Source organism: Psittacula echo (assembly GCF_963264785.1).
Source record: "Psittacula echo genome assembly, chromosome: Z".
Lineage (NCBI taxonomy): Eukaryota > Metazoa > Chordata > Aves > Psittaciformes > Psittacidae > Psittacula > Psittacula echo.
In genome coordinates, this window is record NC_137742.1 from 69,243,595 (window position 1) to 69,269,265 (window position 25,671).

Sequence of the window (25,671 nt, forward strand, 5' to 3'; positions counted from 1 at the left end):
AGCTTCTCACAGTAGAAATCCTGCAGGCTCTGTGTTCAGTAAACGTTCTTGGAGACACAGCTGGGTCCTAGGAAGAAGGGTATTATAAGGCCAGTTGTTAGTCCAAAAAAAAAAAAAAAAAAAAGAAAAAGACAAAAAAAAAAAACCACAACAAAAACTTGACCAAGAATACCAGATCTGCTTTTGTAAAGGTAGGCTTTTTGCTTGTGTGCTGCTCTGGGTACTAGGAAAATGATGTTAACATATGAGAAATTGCATTATTGGCACACGCAAGGTCCTTTCAGTTGCTGCAGCTGGTTTTCCCTGGTGAAGGAAAGGATTGATGAGTGTTGCTTGCTTGACAATGAGCTTCTAATATAGAGCAATATTTTCTTTTAAGTACATTGATTTGCTGCAGGTGCAGCGGAGATTAAACGAATGAGCTGCTTTCATTGCTGAGGTAATCTGATGCTGCGATCTGTTGTGAAGTATAGCAAGCATAGCTACTCTGCCATATTCATTGCAGCCTCCTAGGACTGCCTTCAAGCCATCACCTTGGGAGTTATGTCTCCTTCTGACATCTATGAAGTGATCATCTGTTTGGCTTTCAAAGCCAAAAAGGAGGTCTGTGATGGTGCCATGTCTGTGAGGAAATCTAGTTTGATGTGGAGCTTTTATATTTGTCATGTTTCTGTGCTGCTCCAGACATTTTATCTGCCATAAGCTGTCTAGAACAGGAGTGAAGAAATTCACCTGTGTTGTATGCTTTGTGACCTCTTGCCTAAATTAAAATCACTGTAGCTCCCTCTTAGGTCAACAGAGTTATGTTGATTTACCCTGTTGGACAGAGCCCTTCTAAATAATAGCAATGTGTTTCCTGAATGGGTTTTCTTTCATTGCTAGCTTATTGTGAGGGCTTACTGGGCTTTGTAAAAACAAAGGAATAGGCATGTGCAGTACAGAACTGTCTTATACCAAGAACAGTGTTTGTGCACTATGTAGTAGGAAATTTTTTGAGATGCGAAGTGTTTATCATCTGGGAATTGCATTTGGCTGGTCTACTCAGTGAACATGTGGTAATGCCAACAGCAAGTTTTCTCTTGGGCCACCACACCAACAATATGTTTTTTAAAGTCTTATCTCATATGTGAGACAGTGAAGACTGACAATAGTAGGTAGATTCTAACCTAATTACGTCTTCCTGAATCTTGGTTTTATTAATGCACTTTTGTTTTCCAACTGTTTAATAACAATAGCCATGTTGTTTATGCACTTTTTACTGGAATTAAGAGGGAAAACATCAGGAAACAGTAGGAAACTCTAAAGGTCAGCATACTATGCTTAACCTTACAAGTCAGAGGTTTGCAAAGAGAGTTTGAATGGGATCGTGCCTTTAAAATTTGCCATAGAAGTTTTAATTTTAAAACAAGCACATGCCTTTTCTCTGCCTTAAATGATGCTGAAGGAAAACTTTGGTAAAATTTTGGTGTTTGTTTTTTCCATTTTTTTTTTTTTAAAGATGGGTGTTCTTGTGTATTTGTATTAAGTGACCCAATGGTGTTTCATTAAAACCTCCTTAATGTCACAGGAGAAATCAAAACAGTGGTGAAGATTCATATTTAAAGCAAAGGAGAAGGTAAATATATAATTTATAGCAGCCATGAAATGATACCAAAGATACTAATCATATTTTAGTTCCCTGCATTCCCTCCCTTCATTTGTTCCCTTTCCACCATCTTCTTAAATTTTTAAAAGTCTTCTTGTATTCTGGCCATTTATTGTTTCCTTTCCTATCTTGCTTTTGCAAAAATACTCAGTAGCACAGATTCCTCCAAGCTGCCTTGCACATTGTTGTTACAGCATGCTAGAAACAATTTGTGGAAATTAACTAAAAGCTTTTCTGCAACTTAAAGGTCAGTTCCAAAAGTTTTAGCTTTTGGGTTTTGTGTCTGCAGATTTTGTGTTGACTTCTTTAGCCTCCCAGTCCACTTTTAATTAATCTGTTTCGAAAGCAAGCATAATATCATTTGAGATTAATTGTCCTGTATAAGGTAGGTGCAGAGGCATATGCAACTTGTTACAGTTCTCACTGTCCTGCACATTTTTTTTGCTGAACTCTTTTCTGAAGCTTCTGTTTTTTTTCCCTTGTGCAGTCTTGACTAGTTGTCACATTTCCAAATAGTGTCTGTGTGAATTCATCTATGCCCTTCAACAACTGCACCTTTTGATGGATTTTTGCATTTGGAGTTCTCCAGTGCCACTTCTGCTTGCCATGACTCTGCCTGCTGACTCTGTGCTCTGAGCTGTCCTCGCTCCTGTGGTCCTGCTCTGGCTGCTGGAGAAAAGGGAACAGTGCAGTGCATTTCTGTGTTAGAATATCTAGAAGCTTGTGAGGAAAAGGAGACACTCCCAGGATATGATTCACTGCTGCAGCATGGGAAAGGAGCTCTGGCAGAGATACAAACATCTCAGGGACAATCACAGGAAGTCAGAGAAAGTGCTTGCATGATTTGCACCTCTTATATCAGATTATTTTTTTTGAAGGATGTCACCATTACAAGCTGCCAGTGATAATCCTGTGGTGAATGTCCAGCACATGAGAGGATTTAGTTAGGCATCTCAGGTGGGAAACACAGTGCTCAGAAGGGATCTTTTCCCAAAGCCTGTGCCTGCTGCAGGTTTGGTATTGTATATTGGAGTAGACTTTCTCCACTTCCTCACAATTTGGCTACTGTCCTCTCTTAATCAGAAAAGGATTGCACCAGAATCCAAGAACGGTGTCACTTGAGACTAGGAGGGAAAAAAGGTATCCTTTTGGGCATGTAAGGTCTGTTGTAGTTCTAGGGCATTTATTACTCTGAATGTGCTTCAGGCAGTCACTTGGACACTGTCTTTTAATCCTCTTTCTTCCCTTGGGGTTACATTTTGCTGGAGTAAAATGTATCTTTCTTATCCCCACTTTCAGCTTCAGGCAAAACTGTACATTTTTACCTGGGAAATTGACTGTCCTGAGCCTTTTAGTGGCTTTAGATTATGAACGATGAAATTTGAGAATGAGGAGAGGTTTCTGCTTCTCCTCTGGGGAAATTTTACTTTTTCAAGCCTATTCCCTTCAGACAAGCTATGTTGAAATGATTTTCCTAAGCTTCAATTGTCCTATTATTCTGTTTTAATGGAAGCTATTTCAGTTAATGATTTTCTGGTGTAGGAGAGGGGGAGTCTGGACTCCATAGGCTGAGGCATGTAATGATAGCAATTTGATAAAATCAACCACAATTTGTATTATGGGAAAAATTATGAGACTCTCAGCTGTGTCAGACTTCTATAACAGTGCCTTATTTTCAGAGACAGAGGGTAGAGTGATATGTCCCTGACCAGATAGGACACTCAGGGGAAGTCCATGCTGCTACTACTCTGTCTAGGAAGTCTTTCTTGTCTTTTCTCACCCTATTTGGGCTCTTCTCCCTAAACTGTTAGAACATGCAATAAGCAGGTACTTGTCAGTAGCCTTCAACCTTTTAATGAAGTGCTTCCCATTAACGAAATGCATTTGCTTCTCAGCTTGTTTGGAGTGTAGTTTGACAAATCTGTTCTCTTAAAAAAGTGGCTAATCAAAGAGCAGGAAGCACACAAAAGTGTATGTGTTTGACAGCAGCATCAGGAGTTATCCCCTTCTATCTCCTATTTCACCCCCAGAGACCTCAGAAGAAAATTTCTGTTTTCAGTTGCAGCAAATCCATCACCAATTATAAGTCTTGACATCCTAAATCCTTCTAGGCCAACACACGTCAATATCCGTCAGGTTTCCCCATTAATCAGCTGGGCCGTCAGCATCACAAACATGTCTTTCTTTGGGGGCATTCAGAGACCATAGTCACTGTAAAGAATGGTCCAAACCAGGTTTTGATTAGAGTGCCATTTTTTTAGGACCAAGCACAACAGTGCAGTACAGTAACAGAATCCTGTTTTCTAGGACCAAAGCCTTGACAGCTGGTCTATCTGCTTCAAAATGTTCAGCAGTGGCAATCAGGGATTTAAGGGTCTGAAATAGTAGTGGCCAAGCACTTCCTTCTGCTGAGAGGAGTTTTGTCTATAGGTAGGCATATGCCCATTCTCTTCTTGAACTCTAGCATTGCTCTTTTCCACCAGTCCCAATAAATAATCGGAGCCATAAATGTCACCTTACCATTTGAAGCTTCACAGTCAGAGGTGATATGGAAGTAACTGCTTTATTTCTTTTTCCTCACATGACACACCATCCCTGTAGTCATGCATCAAGTCATCCCAAAGCTGTGCTGGTAAATACCTGCCAGTGTGTGCACTTCAGCCTTTCTGTGTTTATAAAGATCAGCAGAGTCACAGTGTTTGTTGGGTTTTCTTCCATACTGCCTGACATTTGAAAAATGATATGAACTTAACTAGAAGCCAGATGGAAATTGAAGGGAATAGAAAAAGACAGATCTGATAAGCATTTTGTTTTGCCTGCAAAACCAGATTTACTGTATTGTTTCTCTTGGGTGGCCCACAGTGTGCTACAAGAAAAAAAGCTAGAACGCATACAGCTTAAAGATGAAACATTTCACACCTCAGAGAAACATTTCACTGTGCATATACACAAAAGATGCTGAGAGATAAAATAAAACAAACAAAAATGCAGTGCAGTGATGGAAAATAGCACTTGACTGACACTACTCTGGGTGCACTACTTTCAAAGCAGTTACTCCCAATCAGTTAATGAGAAAAAGATAATACGACTTTCAGGTGCAGACAAGCCCTCAGGAGACTTTTAATTCTTTTCTTCCCTGTAATGTTTTTCCACTGTTGCTCATCCCTTGTTTAGAAACAGTATCTTTGATATTAGTATATAAATTCATCTTGAGACGTTCCTTTTCTCCTCTCCAGATCACGATCTCGCTGTAACACCAGCAGTGGCAGTGAATCAGAAAATTCCAACAGAGAGCATCGGAAGAAAAGAAACAGGTAACCTTTATACATTCTAGACATAGAGACATGAAATGCAAACAAATGGAGATGGACTTTTCTGAGATAGGATTCTAACATGTATTATATGTACAGTCCTCCTGAGGCAGCTTAAGGTCCTTTTTTGAATAAGAAGAGAGGTAATTGCCAAAACTCATAAACATCATGGGTGTATGCAATGAATGCATACCCTCCTGTTTCTTGGGAAGAACTCATTAACGAGCTGCAGATATGGGACAGATTTACAAAAGACTTGCAATATTACTGCAAATAAAGCGGATAATGCTGATGACAAGATATTCACAGCATATACTCAAAAATTTCAAGTGCAAAACTTAAGCAGAAAATAAGCTTTTGAGAAGAATAGTAAAAGTATTTTAATGCATCTGAAACTCCATGTTAATTTTAAATACAAGCTTTTAATGGTATAAATATTTTTACATTTATATTTATACCATCAACTTTTTATAGAACAGCAAGAGTTAATATCAAGTGATGCGAGCAAGTTTTGGGGTTTAGATTCTATTTTATTTAGATTATGTTTTTCTTACTGCTGATATGAAAAAGTTATCGTAACTGTTACATCATAAATGTTATCTACAATAACTGATTTATTGTAGAATAAAAATTCCTTTAAACTGGAAAAATTTATGTTGCACTGGAGAATTATTTATGAAAATGTATTTTTTAAAAGCACATAAAATTTCTTCGTATCACATAAACAGAGCATAAGGTAAATGTCACAGGACAAAATTGTTTAAGGCAATTTTTATAGAAGCTGTTTTCAAAAGCTTCCATAGTTTCTTGTTGCCTCACATGCAGTACTATGAGTGATACATGATTTTCAGATAGTTGAAAACTCTTATAAATAATTATTTGCTAGATCGTGCTGCAGAAGTATGTGGTATAATAGTATTTTAAGCATGATGTGCAGTGGTTAGAGATGCTAAAAAAAATCATAGTGACATTCAAATGAGGTGATATAAAGTATATCTGAGCCATGAGATTTCTTTGAAGTGTACTTAAATTAGAGCACAATCTTGTGAGGTAGTCGATTAACAATAACCTAGTGTGCAAGGAAGATCTGTTTTCTAGGTGATCTCTGAAGTTGAAAGAAATGCTGAGTATAGTTTCAATTATGAGTGTGTAAATAGTATTTTGTATTCCTTTCTCTTAGAACACTATTACCAGCTTATTTCATTGAAATTTCATCGAAATTTCTTGTTCAGTTTGCTCCACAAGCAAGCAAAGAAAATTAGAGACTGACCACAACGTCTTTAAGGGTTTCTTGCAATATAAATGTTGAGTTGTAAGAAGGATTAAGTACTGCTTATAATTTTCTGAAGAAGGGCCTCTACCAACCCTTCCTTACCTCATGGAAAAGTGTTTAAAATTAAAAAGAAGAAAATTAAATTTATGTGGATTATTTTTATGTTTTACACATTTTCAGAAATGTAGGATATAAAAAAAATACTGATGTAGCGGTGGTTAGTTGGCCAGCTAGAAAGTCATTGCGAGTGTTAAAGTAAACAAGTACTAAATGATCTGGAAGTCTGAAACTTGTTGCTTGTTATCAGGTGCAGGAAACCTACCAGTCATAATGCATTTCTGCATTTTGTTAGCTGCTAAAGCAGGAATATAGTAAGCTAAAAGGGCACACACACTGAATAGCTTTTCTGTTTGCAGAGGTGAGCCAGGTCTAACAGGGTTAAATGGGACAATATAATGACTGCTGTTACTCAAGTTTTGCCTGTTGCATAGATTAATACTAATTTATTTCCCAGTATGATAATCAGATCTCTGGCACAAGCAGACACAAAGTTGTATTGTTTTATTGGAATAAAATGACTGAATACTCACATTACCGAAAAGAGTCTGCTTCTGATTATAGAAGAGTAGAATGTATTGTCCACATGAGCAAAGATCAGCATTTATTAGAAAAAAAACCCCAAACAAACAATTACCAGAGAAAAATAGAAAGGCAGGTGAGAACTTCTGAAAGTACAACACTGGAAAAAGGTTAGGGAGAAACTCTTTACTTTGTAGGAACGTTTTATCCTAAGCAGATGTTCACATGAAATTTAAGAAGAACCTATGATGTGCATATTTCAATCATAGAAGAAATGTATCTGCTTTCTTAAAAGCTTTGGTCAAAATTTATTGTGTGTATAAAAATATATTGAGCTAGTACACTGTGTGCTGCAGCACTTCTGCTTGACTACACTTTAAAGATCCATCTGATTAGAATCACAGAATGATTGAATGGTTGAGAACTGGCAGAGTTGTCTGGGTGTCATCTGGTCCAACCCCTTACTAAAGCAGGGTCACCCAGAGCCAGTTGCCTAGGGCCATTCCCAGATGGTTGTTGAATTGTCTCCAAGGAGGGAGACTTCACTGCCTCTCTGAGCAATTTGTGCCACTGCTTGGTAACCCACACCGTGAAAAAGTGTTTCATGATGTTCAGAGGAAGCCTCCTGTGTTTCAGTGTGAGCCCATTGCCTCTTGTCCTGTCTCTGGGCACCACTGAAAAAAGCCTGGCTCCATCCCCTTTGCTCCCTCCCTGCAGGATCTTGCCTGATCCTTCTTTTCCCCAGGCTGAACAGCCCCAGCTCTCTAGACCTTTCCTCCTAGAAGAGATGCTCTAGTCCCTTCATCATCTTAGTGGCCCTTTGCTGGACTCTGTCCATTGTGTCCATGTCTGTCTTGTTCTGAGAAAACAGCACCAGACCCAGCACAGATGTCGCCTTACTAGTTCTGAGTAGGAACAGGAAGATCATCTCCCTTGATCTACTGGCAATAATTTGCCTAATGCTTTTTAGGATACCAAACACCTTCTTTGCAGCAAGGGCACATTCCTGGCCCATGTTCAACTTGGTATCTGCTGGGATGCCCAGGTCTTTTTCTGCCAAGCTGCTTTTCTGCTGGACAGCCCCCAGCATGTCCTGGTGCCTGGGGCTGTTCCTTCCCCTGAGCTGCAGGACTTTACTCTTCCCCTTGTTGAACTGCATGAGGTTCCTCTGAGCCTCTTTCTCCAGCCTGTCCAGGTCCCTCAGGATGACTGCACAACCCTCTGGTGTATCAGCCCAGTTTGGTGTCATCTGCAGACTTGCTGAGGATGCACTCTGCCCATCATCCAGATCATTAATGAAGATGTTCATCAGGACCGGACTCAGTATTGACCCCTGTGGTACAACCCTAGTTACTGGCTCCAGCCAGACTATGTGCTACTGATCACCTCCCTCTGAGTCTGGCTGTTCAGCCAGTTTTCAGTGCACCTCACTGTCTGTTCATCTAGCCCTTACTTCAGCAGCTTCTCTATGATTATCTTGTGGAGAGACAGATCAGAAGCATTCCTGAAGTCATGGTAGACAATATCCACTGATCTACCCTCATCTATCAAGCCAGTCATTTTGTCATAGAAGTTTTTCAAGTTGATAAGTCCATGCTTACTATTATTCCTGGTTACTTTCTTGGCCTTCGTGTTCCTGGAAGGGGTTTCCAGGATTTCTGGAGATCAAGGTGAGGCTGACCAGCCTGTAGTTCCCCAGTTGCTCCTTCTTGCTGTCTTTGAAGACAAGAGTGACTTTTGCTTTCCTCTAGTCTTTGAGCACCTCTGTCAATCACCATGATCATTTAGAGATCATTGAGAAAGGCCTTGCAACATCAGCCAGCTCCCTCTGCACAGATGGACCCACTAATTTGCGTATGCCCAGTTTGCTTAAGTCTTCCTCGACCTGATCCTCTTCCACCAAGGTTATGTCCTCCTTGCTCGAGACCTTCCTGATGGTCTCTGGGACCTGAGATTACTGAAGGCTGGTCTTGCTAGTGGGCCCTATCCTTGCTTTTGTCATCTGTCTGTTTATGGAAGCCCTGTTTGTTACCTTTGACATCCCTGGCTAGATTCAATTTCATTTAGGCTTTAGCTTTCCTAACCTCATCCCTGCATTCTCAGACAATATTTCTGTATTCAGCACACATTACCTGTCTTGCTTCCACATTCTGAATGCTTCCTTTTTGTGTTTGAGTTTTGCCAGGAGCTCCTTGTTCACCCACGCAGGCCTCCTAGCATATTTGCCTGACTTCTACTTGCTGGGATGGCCTTCTCTTGAGCTTGCAGGAGGTGATCCTTGAATATTAACCAGACTTCTTGGGCTCCTTTTCAGTCTAGGGCCTGATCCCACTGGACTTTTCCAAGCAGATCTTTGAAGAGGCCACAGCCTGCTCTCTTGAAGTCCAGGTTGTAACTGTTTTTCTGCCCTCCTCTCACCTCTCAGGGTTGTGAATTCCAGCATCTGAATTCTGGCCAAGACTTCCTTTGACCTTCACATCTCCAACAAGCCCCTCATTGTTGTACTTTGTACCTAAATTGTAACTTTACACTCAAATACTTTGAATGAGGTTTCAAGAATCAAGTCTTAAGAGGATTTATTGTTGTATAGATGTAGCTTGCTATCATATCACCTGAAACGGGGAAAAAACATCTCTAAGTCAACTGATGAGTGATGATAGTCCTAGACTTAACATTTTACCATGAAGTCTTCCTGCAAATAATGCTGATTTGTCATTGTGATACCTATTAATGTCAACAGGGATGGGATTTTTCTATAAGGCATCAATCAACTTATTCCTTTGTGGGAGAAAAAAGTGAAAAGAATAAAAGGAAAAGTTGTGATGGACATCAAATACAAATTCTTTCCTTTTTTTTTTTTTTTTGTCCTCTAGGTTGCCAAAAAGCTAAAGATTTTGCTCCATTATTGTTATGATTTGATCATTGCATCTAAATATTGTGTTTTATGCAGATATTGTGTTACCTTAGTAGTCCTTATATTGTTAAATGTGAGCACAGTATCTTTCTTTCCAGCTGCAAAATGATTGCTTTTTTTTTTATATCTCCATCTCATAGAGTTCTATTGTGGTACAACAGTACTTTGAGAGTGATGACAGTGCTTGTTTTAATAGGTGCCGTGCTACTTTATGTATTTAGATTTCTGGTATTTTGCTTAAACTAAAGAAATAAATGACTATGATAAATACTGTTGAATGTTACAAGTAGAAGAAAGGAAGCAGAGTAGAAACAGGAAGTACTTGTGGATAAATGAATGTGTTGCTAAGGATTGTGCTTGCCATGCAGCAGTGGATGCTAATATACTAGAATGGACTGGAGCAGCAGTGATATGTTTACTCTCCTTAGGAAAGGTCATTTGTGGTGAGCTTGGAAGTGTGTTTTCAGACCCAGAGATGCAGGGTTTCATGTGCTCTGTGCCAGAGTATAGACCCTGTGCTCTGCTACATTGTCTGGGTTTCCTGAAAAGAATGAGTAGCTCTTGTTTATTTTATGGCAAGAATCTGAATGCCTCCTTCAGAGCACAGCTGTCTGCTTAAACTGTTGTTGTTTGGGAGAGATGGGGCAAGGTTATGGCAAGCAGGCAGACCCATCACCTGCAGCAGCAGTGCTGGTCTGACAGCGGCACGTCCTCTTTCTGTGCAAGTGACTGCTGTATGTGAAAGGCAACTGGATGTGTTTTTCCATGTGGGATGCTTGCTGTCTCCACAAATTGGATTATTTGGGATGAAAATCACACTTGATTACTCGTTGCTGTGTAAAGTCTTCTACTAAATTCTTAGATGGAAGTTTATATTAATCCCTGTCACCAGACTGCAGGTTTAAAAAGACTTGCTTAGAAATCAAAACCTCATGTTGCTCCAGTTGCTTAATACCATTTGTTACAGTTGTGGCCATTTACAGTAGTTGTGGATGAAGCTCAAAATTCATTCTGCTCGTGAGAGAAGAGCTTATTAAATGAAAAGAAGCAGTGCATGTAGCCAGATTAGCCTGGTACAATTCAAAACTCAAGGAGAAAGGTCTATCCATAGTGAAGAGCAGCAGCATCATGCTTTACATTTTCTATCAGTCATGTCTCCTGTGTAATTCCTTTACCTCTTTTTTGTTTTACCTGTCAGTCTTCCTGGTTTTGTTAAGCTACTCTGGCTTCTTCAGGATGTCAGTCATACCATCGTATCAGAGAACCCACATGTGGAGTGATATTTTCCAGGGTTGTTTCTAAATCCCTGCTGAATTTTAAATTCACTGCTATGATCAAGCATATCCATTTGTTCCAACTTAACACTTTATCACATCACTCATATCTGTAGCCTCAGAACCGTGGATCATCTATATAGCTTTGAATGGCCAAACAGTGGTGTGTCAGTTGGCCTCACTGGTTGTATCACTGCAGAGTTACTTCAGCCTGCTAACAAACATGCTGTATTTATGGGATTTTGACATTTGGTTTAATCCGTACTACATTCCAATAGTGGATTCATGGATTAAAGAAAATAAAATAAATAAATAAAAAAAACCACAATAAAAGTAATATCACGTAGTTTAGAAGCACACAAGCAAAGCCAGGGCCAAAGCTGTAGGGGCACAGTGCAGAAGGGCAGGCAGAAGGATTATGTATGTCTAGGGCAGGCAGGGAGATACGTGTGCATTCTGAGCTTTGATGCAAATCAGGGTGAAGGGAATGCTTTCTCTGAGCACAAAATTGCCAAGGGCATCCCTGGGGAACTTTTTCTGGATCCTAGGAAGGTGCATGCTGCAACAAAATATTTTGAAAAGCAGTATCAGAAGAGGTTTGTATTGTGATGTGGGGCTTACACTTGCTGTAGATGAGGTGGGCTGGAATGTGTAATTGGGAAAAAAATTCTAGATGTTTGGCTTGGGCTGGGAAGACAATACAGGTTGTGATCCTGTCCTTAAAGGCCTGGGTAATTTCATTTTTGGTTTGTGCTGTTTATAAATAACAAATCAGTGAGTTTTCCTTGATAGAAGTTCTCACATTTTAATTTAGTTTGGGAACACCAATTGAAAATTTAGCAAGATGAAGTTAAAGTATTGCATTGCAGGAACTGGGAAGAAAAAACCCCATTGCTTCTCAGAGACTTCAGACTAAATTCCTGGAATCTTTTTTTTCTAGGTTACGGCAAGAGAATGACATGGTTGACTCAGCTCCACAGTGGGAAGCTGTGTTACGGCAACAAAAGGAGAAAAACCAGGCAGATCCAACCTACCGGCGATCCAGGCACAGATCTCGTTCGTATGTAACCCTTGCCCTCTTTGATGTGAAAATTAAGGCTGCTGTGACGTTAAAAAGCAGAAGGAGTATCTCCAGTGTGGTGGTGACTCTTAGCCGCTGAGGAATAGAGACTTTCACTTGTTGTATTCTCACATTAGCAGATTTGTCTTTGTGGTCACTCTCTCTTTGTTTAGTGATTTGAATTTCAAGGCAAGAAGAGATAATGCAGGAAGAGCTTTGTGGTATAGCTGGTCAGGAACTCTCTCTGTCACCTTTGGTAGAGTGCTGGATGGTTTTCGGTAATGAGGACAATGATTCCCCTCTTCTGGGCAGCAAGTCTGTGAAAACACTGAGATTTTGTGTGATAGGTGCAGGCATTTTTGTGAAATGCGCACACACCTTGTTTACTCATATAATGTCTGCAGTATTCTTCCATATGAGACCAGCTACTGATGTTTTCATGTCAAGTTACCATTGACAGGCAGCAGACAGTGATGTATTACATTCTGATGTCAGGATTTCTGTGATGGAGCTGTGCTTCCAGGCAGTGCTATTCCTGTTGACAGTGCTTTTGACATGGTGAAATTGTCAGCCTCTAAAATCAGTTTTCTCAAACTAATGAAAATTCTGGTTTCTTTTAATTTGTATTTTCCTTCTAATGGCAGTTTCTGAGGTATACTGTTCTTTATCATGTTTGTGTCCAGCGTAATCTGCCGTCAAAGCAACCATCCAGAGCAGTGCCAGCATCTGTGTGCCTGGCAGGCAGAGCAGGGCAGGGCAGGTGGTGTTGAAGAGTGCCAGGAAAGAAGTTATGAGGCACTGGGAGAGATGGCAAAAGAGAGCAGACTTTGAAGCTCCCTCCACCATTGGTGTCTGGCTGACAGCCCTGGTGCTGATAGGGTAACATGTGACCAGTGTAATGCACTTAGTGTGGGTACTTCCCATTAATAACTTTTCTTAAATTTACTTTTCACGTTAAGATTTACAGAGATAAACTGTATAGTGCCTTAAATGGTTATTTCATTCATCCTGATTGAAGCTGTAATAGTACTGAAGTTTCGAGTATTAAAATCTACTTGAGTTCTTGTTGCCTGAGTTGCTAGAACTCATTTCTGTCTCCAGTTTCATAGTGTACAGTTTTCATTCTTTTATGAGAAATAGAATTTGACATTAAAATTCCAAATGTTGGAATTTTTTCCTTAAGTGGCTTTGTACAGACTTATTCATTTTTAGCTGCACAAAAGTCAAATGTTATTAGTTTTAATTGTACAATGATGTATTACTAAAGATCAGGAATATTAAAGCTCACTTGTAGGGAATTCACAAAAATATAGCTGATTAAGTTAAATTTACATTTTTTTACTGTATACAGAAAGTTCTATAAGCTAGAAAATTTACTCAGTTAATAATAGACTAAATTTATACCCATAAACCAAGTAAATTTCATTACGTAGGCAGCATGGGCTCCCTCTTATGGCAAGCTAATTTATGAAATGGCTTTTATTTTCCAGCGTGGTGATACTCAGAGTAATTTTTTATTCAAGCTACTATTAGGAAAAACATAAATGTATATCATCTTAACTGAGAAAGAAAGACCCTAGAAGAAGGAAAGAAGTGAAATCCTGAAGATTTTGGATGGCTTCTCATTTCTTTTCTCTATTGTGTTAGTGATTAATATATTCCTTCTTTTTGTTTCTCTTCAGTTTAAAAGTAAAACAGAAACAACAAAATAAGCCTAAACCTCCCAAGTGTGGCACATAGTCTTAATAAGTGCAAACAGGAACTAAAAAAAGCGAAATGAGAATTCCTTTCAAAGTGCTTTAAAAAACTTTAGTAAAAAGGCATTTAACTGTTAACCTGCAGTAGGTTATATTTAATTTAATTTATTTACTTAATTTATTTAATTTAGTTCGGCTTAGCTGTTTGCTTGCATGACTGGATGCAGGTTGGAGGGAAGGGAAATGTGATTCCCTAGGGTGTAGGGTATGGTTGCTTTTGGTTTTAAATCTGGTCATGTGGTCATTTCAATTTGCACATTTAATGATTGATATAAAACCTTTGTTTTAATACAGATAAGTCTTTCACATTAAGTTCCTTAGTGCAGTCAGGTTAACTAGAGGTTCCATTTGCAAGCGTGAAGTAATGTCTATTTGTTACTTGTACCTGGCACAGTGCATTTTGTTTGTTTGATACTGAGTAATATTAATCAGTGGTGGTGGTGAGGTGGTGTTTCCTTGGTCTCAGGAATGAAAACATTTGACCAGAATTTGACTTTCCTTTCTCCTAAAAGAATCAGGAAATTGAGAGAGCTCCCATTTCTAGTTCTACAGGGTTTATTTTCAAGAATTCATGTAAAACATCTGTGTAGCCAAAGGGCTTTTTTTTTTGGTTAAGATGAATGACTATTAAAATTCCATGGCTATTTAAATTTAGCATTCGTGACTCAAACTGAAATATTAATAAGGGTGCAGATGCAGACATGAAAAGTAATGTAGGCCTTATTTATGTGTAGAGCTGTTTGAGCATGTGCAAGTGTAATAAAAACAAATAAACAAAAGAAACCCCTGTAGACTCATCACTTACTGGAAATTCCCACAAGGTTTCTTGTGCAGTAGAGAATCTAATGAGAGTACAAATTGTCCAGAAGCTATTGGTCCAGATGCTGCAATAGGACAATCTAAGTATGCATTATATGTCAAAACTGTGAGTTCTAAAACAATTTACAGGAAAAAGATGAAAACAAAATGAAAGAAAGGTTGTGATCTAGCTTTAAGATTTAATAGAAGGATTGTTCTGTTGTGGGCTGTTAAGACCTATACAAACATGAATTTTCTATGCAGCATATGCAATACCTACATTTTACCTAAACAATTTTGCCTTACCTTTTGTAAGCTTTTGTTCATTTTGCTTTCAAAGGAAGCCTTTGGAAGAAAAATGCTTTTAGTAAGATACTTTATCATATTTCTGGATATTAATTTGTGGCTAGTTACCTGCAATAAATGCTGCGAGGTTATCCCAGCATGGTAACACTTCTTAAACAGATAGAAAATACTGTTAAGATGGGAGTTCACAGAAGCAGTTTCTTCTGAGGAATCATTGTGTTTAGCCATTTTCCTTTTTTTTTTTTTTCTCTTTTCTTTTTCCTATGAAATGCCGTATTGCTAAACAGATATTTTACAGCAGTGGCTTCCTTATTAGTGTCATTGCAGGGGTGAAAGAAGGAGGGAGAAAGAGATCACAAAATTAAATGTCTGGAGTTGGCTGTGGAAAGCAGGAGGCAGAGTTCCTATAAAATAGAGAAAAAAAGATGACTTCTTATTTAACCACTTTTTTCACACTGACCCACAGATTAATATTTCTTACTGTAGGTGAGGCGTCACATGACATTTGGCAATACCTAAGATTTAAGGCCACATCCTGAACTGTTGTATTTTCATGAATAAATAAAAGCCAGAAGCTGATCAGCTGAGTTAGTGGTGGGCGCAACACCCTGCTTAGTGTGGATCCTGGATTTGGGAATGACCTTGAGGCTTTGCTTCCTTCAGGCAAACTAGAGCTTGTAAGCATTACAAAGCCTCCATAGAGAAGCTGGCATTTTTCAGGGACTTTTTGCATTCCCCACTGCCTGATTATTCAGCCTCAGAAGAGGATGCCTATCTTACCAGCCCCAGGGTAAATGTGGGGTAGGCAGCTGCTGTTTTGTGAACAGATGGTTGAATGTAAGGAGAAATCAGTTCAAAACTGGGAGTGGAAAAAGCTGTTAAATGCCACTGCATACCAAGCTACAGCATCAGGCAGCTAAAATCAGCAGGGATGGATGTAAGAAAGAGAGAAGTAAATGCGGGAAGGGAGAAGGAGAGAAAATCTCTGAAAAATCAGAGAAAACTAAATGCATTATAATAAATACAAACACACAAAGCCATAAAAAGCTCTGAATGCTGAGAAAAATAAGACTTCAAGCTACTTGTGGCTGTAGCTGTTTCTCTCATGAGTACCTGAGCAGTTGTAACAGAGAGCATCCATCAAGGGAATCATCTGGGGCAGCTGTTTCATGCTGCCTCGAAAGCTATCACTACCTTGGAGACTGAAGAGTTTATGGATTAGTTAATGTTAGTCCCACTAGGGAATTACAAATGTAAGGTGATTACTCATCCTTCTGCTTCTCTCTGGAGGGATGGAATGCCATCTGGAGGGACTTTGACATGCTTGTGAGGTGGGCAAATGCCAACCTCATGAAGTTCAACCAAGCCAAGTGCAAGGTCCTACACCTGCGTCGGGGCAATCCCAGGCACAGCTACAGGTTGGGCAGAGAAGAGATTTGGAGCAGCCCTATAGAGAAGGACTTGGGGGTGTTGGTCGATGAGAAACTCAACATGAGCCAGCTTCAGTGTGTGCTTGCAGCCCAGAAACCAACCGTATCCTAGGCTGCATCAAAAGGAGCATGACCAGCAGGTCGAAGGAGGCGATCCTGCCCCTCTACTGTGCTGTCATGAGACTTCACTTGGAGTACTGTGTACAGTTCTGATGTCCCCAGCCTAAGAAGGACATGGAGCTGTTGGAGCAAGTCCAGAGGAGGGCCATGAGGATGATCAGGGGACTGGAGCACCTCTCATACAAAGATAGGCTGAGAAAGTTTGGGCTGTTGAGCCTGGAGAAGAGAAAGCTGTGTGGAGACCTCATAGCAGCCTTCCAGCATCTGAAGGGGGCCTACAAGGACGTTGGAGTGGGGCTCTTCATCCAGGACTGCAGTGATAGGACAAAGGGTAATGGGTTCAACTCAAACAGGGGAAGTTCAGGTTAGATATAAGGAAGAAGTTCTTTACTGTGAGAGTGGTGAGGCACTGGAATGGGTTGCCCAGGGCAGTTGTGAATGCTCCATCCCTGGCAGTGTTCAAGGCCAGGCTGGATGGAGTCTTGTGTGACATGGTTTAGGGCAAGGCGTCCCTGCCCATGGCAGTGGGATTGGAACTAGATGATCTTAAGGTCCTTTCCAGCCCTAACTATTCTATGATTCTGTGATTTATAAAGCAGTACACCAATATCTCCCAGTACTTCTGCACCTGTAAAATTAAGAAAAAAATTACAACAAAACCAACCCAAAAATGTTACCATCCCTAGATGGTCTGCCTTTATACCAGCTGCAAAACATGTACTGCAATATAGATGTGTCTGAACAATATTCTGAGGCTTAAGTTTGGAAATGAGACAAACTTAGTAACAGTGAAATAAGAAAACACTGAAATTGTTAGTGATAGCATTTTGGAATAATTTCTGATACAGCTGTCTCTGGGCAAGGTAAAGCAAACATAATGATGTGAAAATGCAGAACTCTGCTATCCTCCTTGATCTTTGTTTAAATTTGGATTATATTCACTCCAAAAGCATCTTCAAATATGTTCAAGGAAAGAAAAGCAAGCTGTGTGATGTGGTGATGAAAGACTTAATCTTTGAGAAACTGTGACTTCAGTGGGAGCATTTAGGTACACTGAATCTGTCTAAAAGTTGCATACCTCACATCTCAGATGGTGTGGACCAGTGTAGCTGTTGACACTGAGTTTATATAATCCTGATAAAAAGAGTTATTAAAGATCTGTCCATGCAAATGTAGTCCCTGCCACTGCGTAAAATGCTCATTTCATCAATTACTCTGCATGGGTTTTGGTGAATTCTGGGTGCAGCTTCAGCAACGGTGGTGGTTTTACACCAACCTTGCAATAAAATAGGGTAACAGAAATAAAGGGGGTCCAGTTTGGATACACTGTCTTCTGTAATTCAGTGGAAAATGTCAGGCATGCCATTCAAGCTTGCTTTATGTCTGCAGGCATCTTTATGTCTGCATCAGGGAAGTTAAAATTTTGGGTATTTTCTCTGTGAGTTAAATACTTTCCAAACTATTTGTGTGCATGAGTATGTGTGGTTGCTGGTTTAGCTTGTTCGTAATTGATTTTTTGTCCTGGATAACACAAAGGTAAATGAAGTGAGCAGAAACCTTACTGAAAATGACCAGAAGGTGAGAGGCTGTACCGTGATGCAGCTAAGCAGTGGTTCCTCTTTACTGGTGCTCACAGGGAATGGCCAAGGGTTACTGATGTCTCAGCCTGGTGTGGCCTGTCCCTCTTTCTGCCCAGAAAGGGCTCTGGGGGCAACAGGACATTTCTGAGGGCCATTTACAAAGGTATTATCCCAAAAGACATGGTCCTCAGCTGGGTAAGGGGTGGCAGTAGCTGGGCACTCATTTGGCTTGGGAAGTTCTGCTGTTGTTTATATTCTATGCATACACTTGCTGAAGGCTGGTGGAACAGCAATTGTGATTGAGAGCCTGTCATTCAAGAAATGACTTTTTGGTTGAAATAAAGTTGTGGAGTTTGATGCATTTTTTGAGAGAACAGACCTTATAATTTAAGTCACTGGTGGATTACATTTTCCATGATTCCTGTGCAAGGTCTGTGCTGTTAAAAGTTATTTGAACAGCCACACATCAGATGATGGTTTTCACAGTTCTGCCTTTGTTATCTTTATTGGCATTTATAGGAGAAGCCCAGATGTACAAGCTAAAGAAGAACTGTGGAAACATATTCAGTAAGTATGGTCCTCGTAGGGTCTGAGTGTCTGCTTAGTTTGCGTCTAATGTAGTTGTTCATGTTCCTTGCGCTATGGCTATGAGGCATTATGTTCTGATTTAGTTATGTGCCATGGTAAGTTATGTGGGTGTTAATGACCTGCTGTGTGCAGAAGATATTGCAGATCACTGCATGCATTGAATAGGATTGTATATAGATGAATTTAAGGAAGATGATTTAAAGGAAGAATACAGCATTTTAGAAATTTATCCCTCTGTGGCTACCAGCTTGTGCTTGTTTGTAATACTGACATTCCTAGGATGAGGCCCTGTATGCTATAGGACTACCAGTTAGGAAGATAGTTAGCTATTCCAAAGCAGTTTTGATGTTCAGTATCCATGGTGTTCATATATGTCTGATCATATAAAGATCAGATTTGCAGGAAGGTGAGAGGAAGGTGGAACAGGATGTGACACACAGTTGAAGCCATCAAGATTAAGTTAGGCACATTTCTTAATAGGTTTCCTATTTTGATGTCAAGATAGCTTCAGGGCTGACAACAGTTGTTTCAGTAAATCTTTTCAGCCTAATATAATAAAAATAAAAATGGTTTTGCAGTTGGTAGCTACTGTTACATTTTTTACTCTGCCTAATCTTTTCTAGGAAGGAGCTTGTGGATCCATCTGGCCTGTCTGAAGAGCAATTGAAAGAAATTCCATACACTAAAATAGAGTGAGTTTATGTCAGAATTTGAATTTGTGAATATGAAAGTCTTTTTTTTTTTTTTTTTTACCTCCCTTATTTTGCTATGAACTCTGTCATACTGAAATGGGAGTGGGTTTATACATTATCTCTAAGCTTCTACCTACTAATGGTCATCTAGAATGGATTGGGTGAGGATACTTAATAATTTAAAACCCTAATATTTTCTCTTCCCAAACTATGAAAAAAATCATCTTCATCTCTCCCTATCTGTCCCACACACTTGTAAACCTGCTAAATGTCTCTATGTTCTGTATGTGTCCCTATGCCATCCATCAAATTGCTTTATAGTATAAATTACAGAATCAGAGAGAACCGAATTAAAACAAACAAATCCATTTATTTCCAAAACTTCTGCTTTCTTTCAGATATTTTTTCTGATCATCTGAGGCACTGTTTGACCTGTCCAACCCCTTTCATTGCTTGTCATGGGCAACTGCCAGGGCATAGTTATTTCCTTAAGAGCCAACATGTATTTCACTGTGTTACTTGCCTGTTGGGGATGCCATATGCTAGTGCAAGCAGCTGCATGCAGCAGAAGTGGGATCCTGGTTTGCATTATGATGTGCTTCCACAGCACCAATAGAAAAGGCTGATGTTAAAGCTGTATCTAGTCATGCATTCTGTATTAAATGGTTTAATTCTCAAATTTGGGGATGCCATTTTGTGACATTTGCACCTAAAGCACTGGATTCCAGTATGGACTTGTAAGAAAAGCAATAGCTTCTTAAATTCAGCCAGTGCAAGAAGCCATCTGTTATACTTAAATAAGAGATGAGAGAATCTCTCAGACTGCAGTTGAATTAATGTTTTTGTGCTGAAGATCTAGTTTTCTAAGCTACCATTGTGAATTCTGTGTCTCTCTTAGGACTCAAGGTGACCCGATCCGCATTAGGCATTCACATTCCCCTCGAAGCTACCGCCAGTATCGGCGGTCCCAGTGCTCTGATGGTGAAAGATCTGTCCTGTCTGAAGTGAAGTACGTGAATGTGGTTATTAGCGATAGAATGGTTTAGTGTGGCCCAAAAGTTGCTCAAAGATCATGGTTAGATTAGAAGTGGCATAAATGGGCTGGTTGCTGGCATAGGATTCAGGCAACCCTCTAAATAGTAGGTCGTCAGAGCTAAATGACTCAAACAAGTACAAAACCATTTCTATTCTATTCTTGGGCCACAGAGGCTTGCTTGATCCTTGAGCTTGAAAGAGAAGCTGAAAAAGCCAAAATAAACCTATATTGCTCTTCAGTGATAGGTCATGAAGTTGCCTAAGGGATGAGAACTCACTAGTTGCTTTCCAGATACCTTAATCCTTAATAGAGTTAGAACATAATCTTTCCTAATTCTGTAATTTGTTTCATTGGAACTCTTCATTTACAACATGTACAACCTTCTCCAGCAATAGATGAATCAGTCTTTCCTAGAAAACTGATTTGTAAAGGGGGTACTTACAAATGGAAAAGTGACAGTCCCGTTCTCAGTTTTGTTAAGGAGTTATATATCAAAAGCAGTACTGTGGTGATATCACCCAGTCAGGAGGCTAGTTTTAACTGAATGGCACCCTGAAAGGAGGTGTGGCACACCCACAGTTTAAAGTGATGTCTTACCAAAAGTTAGGCTGCCTCTGTAGCCCAGAAGGAGACAGGCCCTTTGAGAAGAGATAGGATGATCTATGAATGCCCTGAAAGTGCCCACCAATTGCTGATGATCAGGATGACAGCTTTCGATATCTGAAGTCAGGTGATAAGCCTTTTGGATTATTCCTGTCAGATCTGTGTAGCTGCCTGGGTCAGTTTTATTGTTCTTCCTCTGAACAGTTGTAGTTTACTTCACTATGGCAATATCTGTTTTGTAATATCCTAATTCCAGTGCGAAAACTGATCTGGTGCCTCCACTGCCTATTACACGATCTTCAGATGCGAGAGGTCCCAGCATCCAGTTCACTCAACAGGTTAGTAATTGTGCATCCTTTGCAATTTTAATTTTTTTGGAGGGAGAAGGGGATGTTTAGTGATGCAATTTTAGCAGCAGCAGTGTGACTCAAAATTTTACATTTTGCTTATATTTGCACTTTGTCTTTATTTCCAAATATACGCAGTTTTGTAGCATATGCCCTTGTGAACCACTTGCTTCTGCTAGTGGAAGACTCTTTGCCAGCTTGAGTTTGATGCTTCCCTTAACATGATACCCTGTTCTCTACAGCAGGAGAATCAGCTTTTGCAATTTCTTGAAGTATGTAGATGTGCTTGGGATGGAGTTGGAATTGCAACCTACTATTGTTTATTCACCGTTTCTCAGAGGTCTCATAGTATCAGCGGTTGGGCTTGAAGCATTGCTTTTTTTTTTTTTTCTTTTATATTACTCAAAACAAAAAGAGTAGAACTTTTAAATGTTATTGTTGGCTTTCATCATACATTTTGGTACCGTATCTCTCAGCTTTGACAGTTTTATTAAGCTTGAAATATGAGAAGCAAATTATAGTCAAAAAGCGCTTGCTGGTCTATTGTAAAAGAGCACAGAAGGAAACCCAGAACTTGGAAAGGAGAATTACAGATAACTAATTTCCCACACCAGGCATCTTGTCTGTTAATCTGGTGTGCAGATATACCAAAACCACATACTGATATTGTATATAGTGTGGAAACAGCACAGCAAAACATGTCATATTTTTTCTTATAAGCAACTAGAATAACTGAAGCTTGAAATTTTAAACCAATAAAAAGGTGTTTTTTTACTTTAAGCTGGCTAATACACCATCTTTTCTTTGACAGGAATTAAATTCAAGGGTATTTGTATTCCTGCATATGGTGGAAACTGAAAAAGTTGTGCTGTCCTTAATGTTTCTGTGAGGACTTGCTGCAGCAGTGAAGTTGATATACTTAAGGCTAAGCACATTTACATGCTTAGTAGAAATATGTACCTTGTCTGACAGAGTCCAGTTCGAAATTCAAACTGTTTTTCCATTTCCATTCTTATCCAATACAGTGTGGCTTAAATTCATGCCCTGGAAGGAATTAATGTTACAATGTTCAGTGTCCACAAACACCTCTTTTTGCCCTCTGCCTCAGACCTTCTCACAACAGTGGCCATTAATTCCTTGTGAGTGCTTGCTTGCAGAGCTTTGCTAAATAATCATACAATTAGTTGCGACATTTCCTGAACAGGGAATGTGAATCCAAATAGCACAGAGGGCAGCATCTGGCAGGGGAGAGAGGAGGCAAGAGAGGAAAAGTTCTGTTTGATCATATAAATGCAGAGGCTTTAATATTCCTGGTGTGTGTATACCTATATAGGTTGCTATATCCTTAGCCTAAGGCTGTCATAGCAGCCGTTATCAAAACACAGTATTTAAATTCTGCTATACCTTTTCAACAACATGTTTTGATTTTTTTCCTTCAGAGACAGAATGGATCTAAAGACAGCTTAATAGAAGAAATATCTCTGCTATCTACTAACAACATTGATGGAAAACCCACCACTAAGATCATAAAAACTGTACAGGTGTCACGCTTTAAGGTGGAGACTTGACTGCCATAACTGAAGCTGGTGAATAGATTTTCTTCTTTGGAAACTGAGAATTTTTGTGTGCTTGCAAAGAAAGAAACTGAAGTCTATGTGGTGGCAATTTTTTTGGGACACTCAGAAGGGCCTGCTTGCTGGGAAGGCCAAGCAGTGCTTTTATTACTGACATCATTCTAGTGGTGTGACTGATTGAGAAGAAGCTGCCTAATTAGACAGCCAAAGAGAAAAGTCATAGTAAAACTGAATCATCAGCAGTTAACATTTCCAAAAAATGAACAAGAATTTTCTGCAACAAAACGGGCTGGATGGTCTGCTCTGTAACTGAATAGCCTTTTTCCAAAAAATGACTGTTAACTGACATGATCAGGACCAGATGCTTCAAGAGAAGTGAAATAGTCATGGTTTTGGACAATTGTGCAATACAGCGTGATATGGGGAGAATTATCTTGACAATTTTATATTATGGGGATCAACTTGTGTCCTGAGACACAAGGACTGATTGCTACTACAAGGTTTATTTTCGCTTAGAGCTCTTACAAGGTTTATTTTAGCATAGCACAACAACAGATGCTCATGTTGTTAATACAAATGTTGACCACCTTTAGCTCAGAAATAATAGACTCGGTAACACCCTGTAGCAGAGAGTTCCAGAGGTGATACAGACTTACTTTCACTTGGCAGTTTTAAGTGTTCTCAATTTTGAATGCCCTTTTAGAGGCAATAGATGGGCTATTTAATTGAACATTCCATACCATAGAAATACATCTGTCACCTTGTAGTAAACCACACTGGAAGAAAAATGGAATATATGTACTGACCCACTATGTTAAGACTGCTCAGCAAGGCACTTAAGTACTGGTTAAATGAAACTTGTGGAGTAGGATGTAAGACAGCTAGCAAATAGCCTTTTTTTTTTTTTAAATCTAGATTAGCAAAGGCTGCCTTAATCTCTTTTTATATGAAATAATCAGTGGTAGTACCTTCTGATACTTTTCTCTGAGCCATTTCTACTATGATAAAATGACAAAGGCACTATTTCAGGCATAATTGTAATATTTCCTTTGTTGACACGGTAGGAATAGTAAATTTAAATGATATTGCACACTGAGTGGGTTATCTTCTAGAACATATCTGAAGTGATGCCTGGCTCTTCTCTTGCCTTCTCACTTTGTCCAAATAGATGAAAGTAAGGAATTACTGCCTCCCATTTGTCCACAGTCAGCACATGGATGAGACTATTGCTGTTGCTAACTTAGTAAGTTAGTAAGAAGCTCAGCAAAATCTTTGTATTATGAAAGTAACTTTCCCTAACTGTAATCCCCAAACTAAATATTGACTTTGTCAAACAGCATTGGAAATGGCTGTAGTAGCTCATATGCCTTTATACCTCGGTCCTCCTTAAACTCAAACCGCACTGCCTTCGGTGATTTGCAGTGATCCTGTGACTTCTTCCCCTAGCAACATCATACCAAGGGACTGCAGCCCTGTCAGAAAAGCAAATGATTGAGGACTGGAATGAACACAAGTTATGCTTTACAAGACGCATGAGATTACTAATACTCATTTTAACTTAGCAAAACTGAGAAGAGTTTTATTTTCCACTTAAATTTTTGATTCTTTATTGTTTCATGTTCTGAGATGGTCAGGTGGATGCTACTAACCAGGGTAGCTGTACAGTTTGTGTATTGCTGTCATAGTATGGATTGGTCTGCACACTGGGAGATGTTGCATCATGCCAGGGAAGGCAGATTCATTTAATAAATACTTTTCTTTGATCACTTATTTTGGACGGTTCTTCTTCAGTCTTAGTGAACAAATCTAAGGGAAGGAAAGAGCTTAAAACCCCTCTGTGATAAAAATTCTGTTTTCACTGAGGTTCTTCAGCATTTTCTGGATTTACTGTGGATTTCATCCTAGGACATTTTTGGGCTTGGCTTGAAGTATTTCCTCAAACTTTTTTCTAAGTCTGTTACATGGTTTCATTATCATTGCTCCAATTTAAAATTATCCTGTTGGATCTATTTATGACCTTGTATGATATTCTCACAAGCAGCAGTTAGAAAAAACAAACCAAAAGAAAAAAAAAATCAACAACCCAAACCAAAACACCCAAAACCCCACCAAGCACACATACACAAAAACCGCCATTGCTGTGGCAAAGATTTTGATGATACAGATTAATCTAGAGCATCACAGTCTTTTGGAAGACTACTGAAATATAATAGACCACACTGGTTAAAGTGTCTGCAATGCATGTGATTTCTTCAAGAAAGTGTTCCAAACTGGACCATTATACACCTACTTGTAGTTTGTCACTAAGTCATTACCATTATTCTGCATTCCTCAGGCACAGACAAGTAGAACATACCTACTATTTTAGGAGGATTTGTCATGTTATTATTTGAAAATTATCTGTACACAGTATGCATACCTTACCAAACCTCAAATATTGATCAGGAAGAAAATAACTTCTAAGGTTTATATCCAATCTCATGTTTTCCTGCATATTGTCATTTGCCTGTGCTTTTGTGTGCTATTGCTGGATGCCATCAGCCAAGTGTGTGGTATTTCACTTATCCCACAACATCAAAAAATAAGCTTCTATCTAGTCTAATAGTGATAGGTTTCAGTTAACAAGTCACGTGAGAGTTGTTTTGTGATCAGGCCAACTTTTTTTGCATTTAAATGAGAAATTTACAGACAGAGTCCTGGTTTTGAGTTAGAAGTCTTCTCACCAATGACACTCTAGGAAGCAGGTTTTAGCAATTGTAATGCTTGGTCTGGGGTACTACAGTA

The 25,671-nt window shown here is 39.3% G+C and overlaps 1 protein-coding gene across 1 annotated transcript in view; it reads left to right on the forward strand.

The window, feature by feature from the left end:
• The window catches only part of EPB41L4A (erythrocyte membrane protein band 4.1 like 4A), a gene marked incomplete at both ends in the record, with an annotated part of 124,650 nt that extends 101,769 nt beyond the window's left edge, over positions 1-22,881 (forward strand). Inside the window, 8 exons of the mRNA XM_080638643.1 lie at positions 1,568-1,615; positions 4,882-4,959; positions 11,937-12,056; positions 18,567-18,614; positions 19,259-19,327; positions 20,226-20,336; positions 21,223-21,304; positions 22,753-22,881. Coding sequence (XP_080494769.1) covers positions 1,568-1,615; positions 4,882-4,959; positions 11,937-12,056; positions 18,567-18,614; positions 19,259-19,327; positions 20,226-20,336; positions 21,223-21,304; positions 22,753-22,881 — 685 coding nt within the window. The remainder of the gene's footprint in view (positions 1-1,567; positions 1,616-4,881; positions 4,960-11,936; positions 12,057-18,566; positions 18,615-19,258; positions 19,328-20,225; positions 20,337-21,222; positions 21,305-22,752) is intronic.
• Between the last annotated feature and the right edge of the window lie 2,790 nt (positions 22,882-25,671).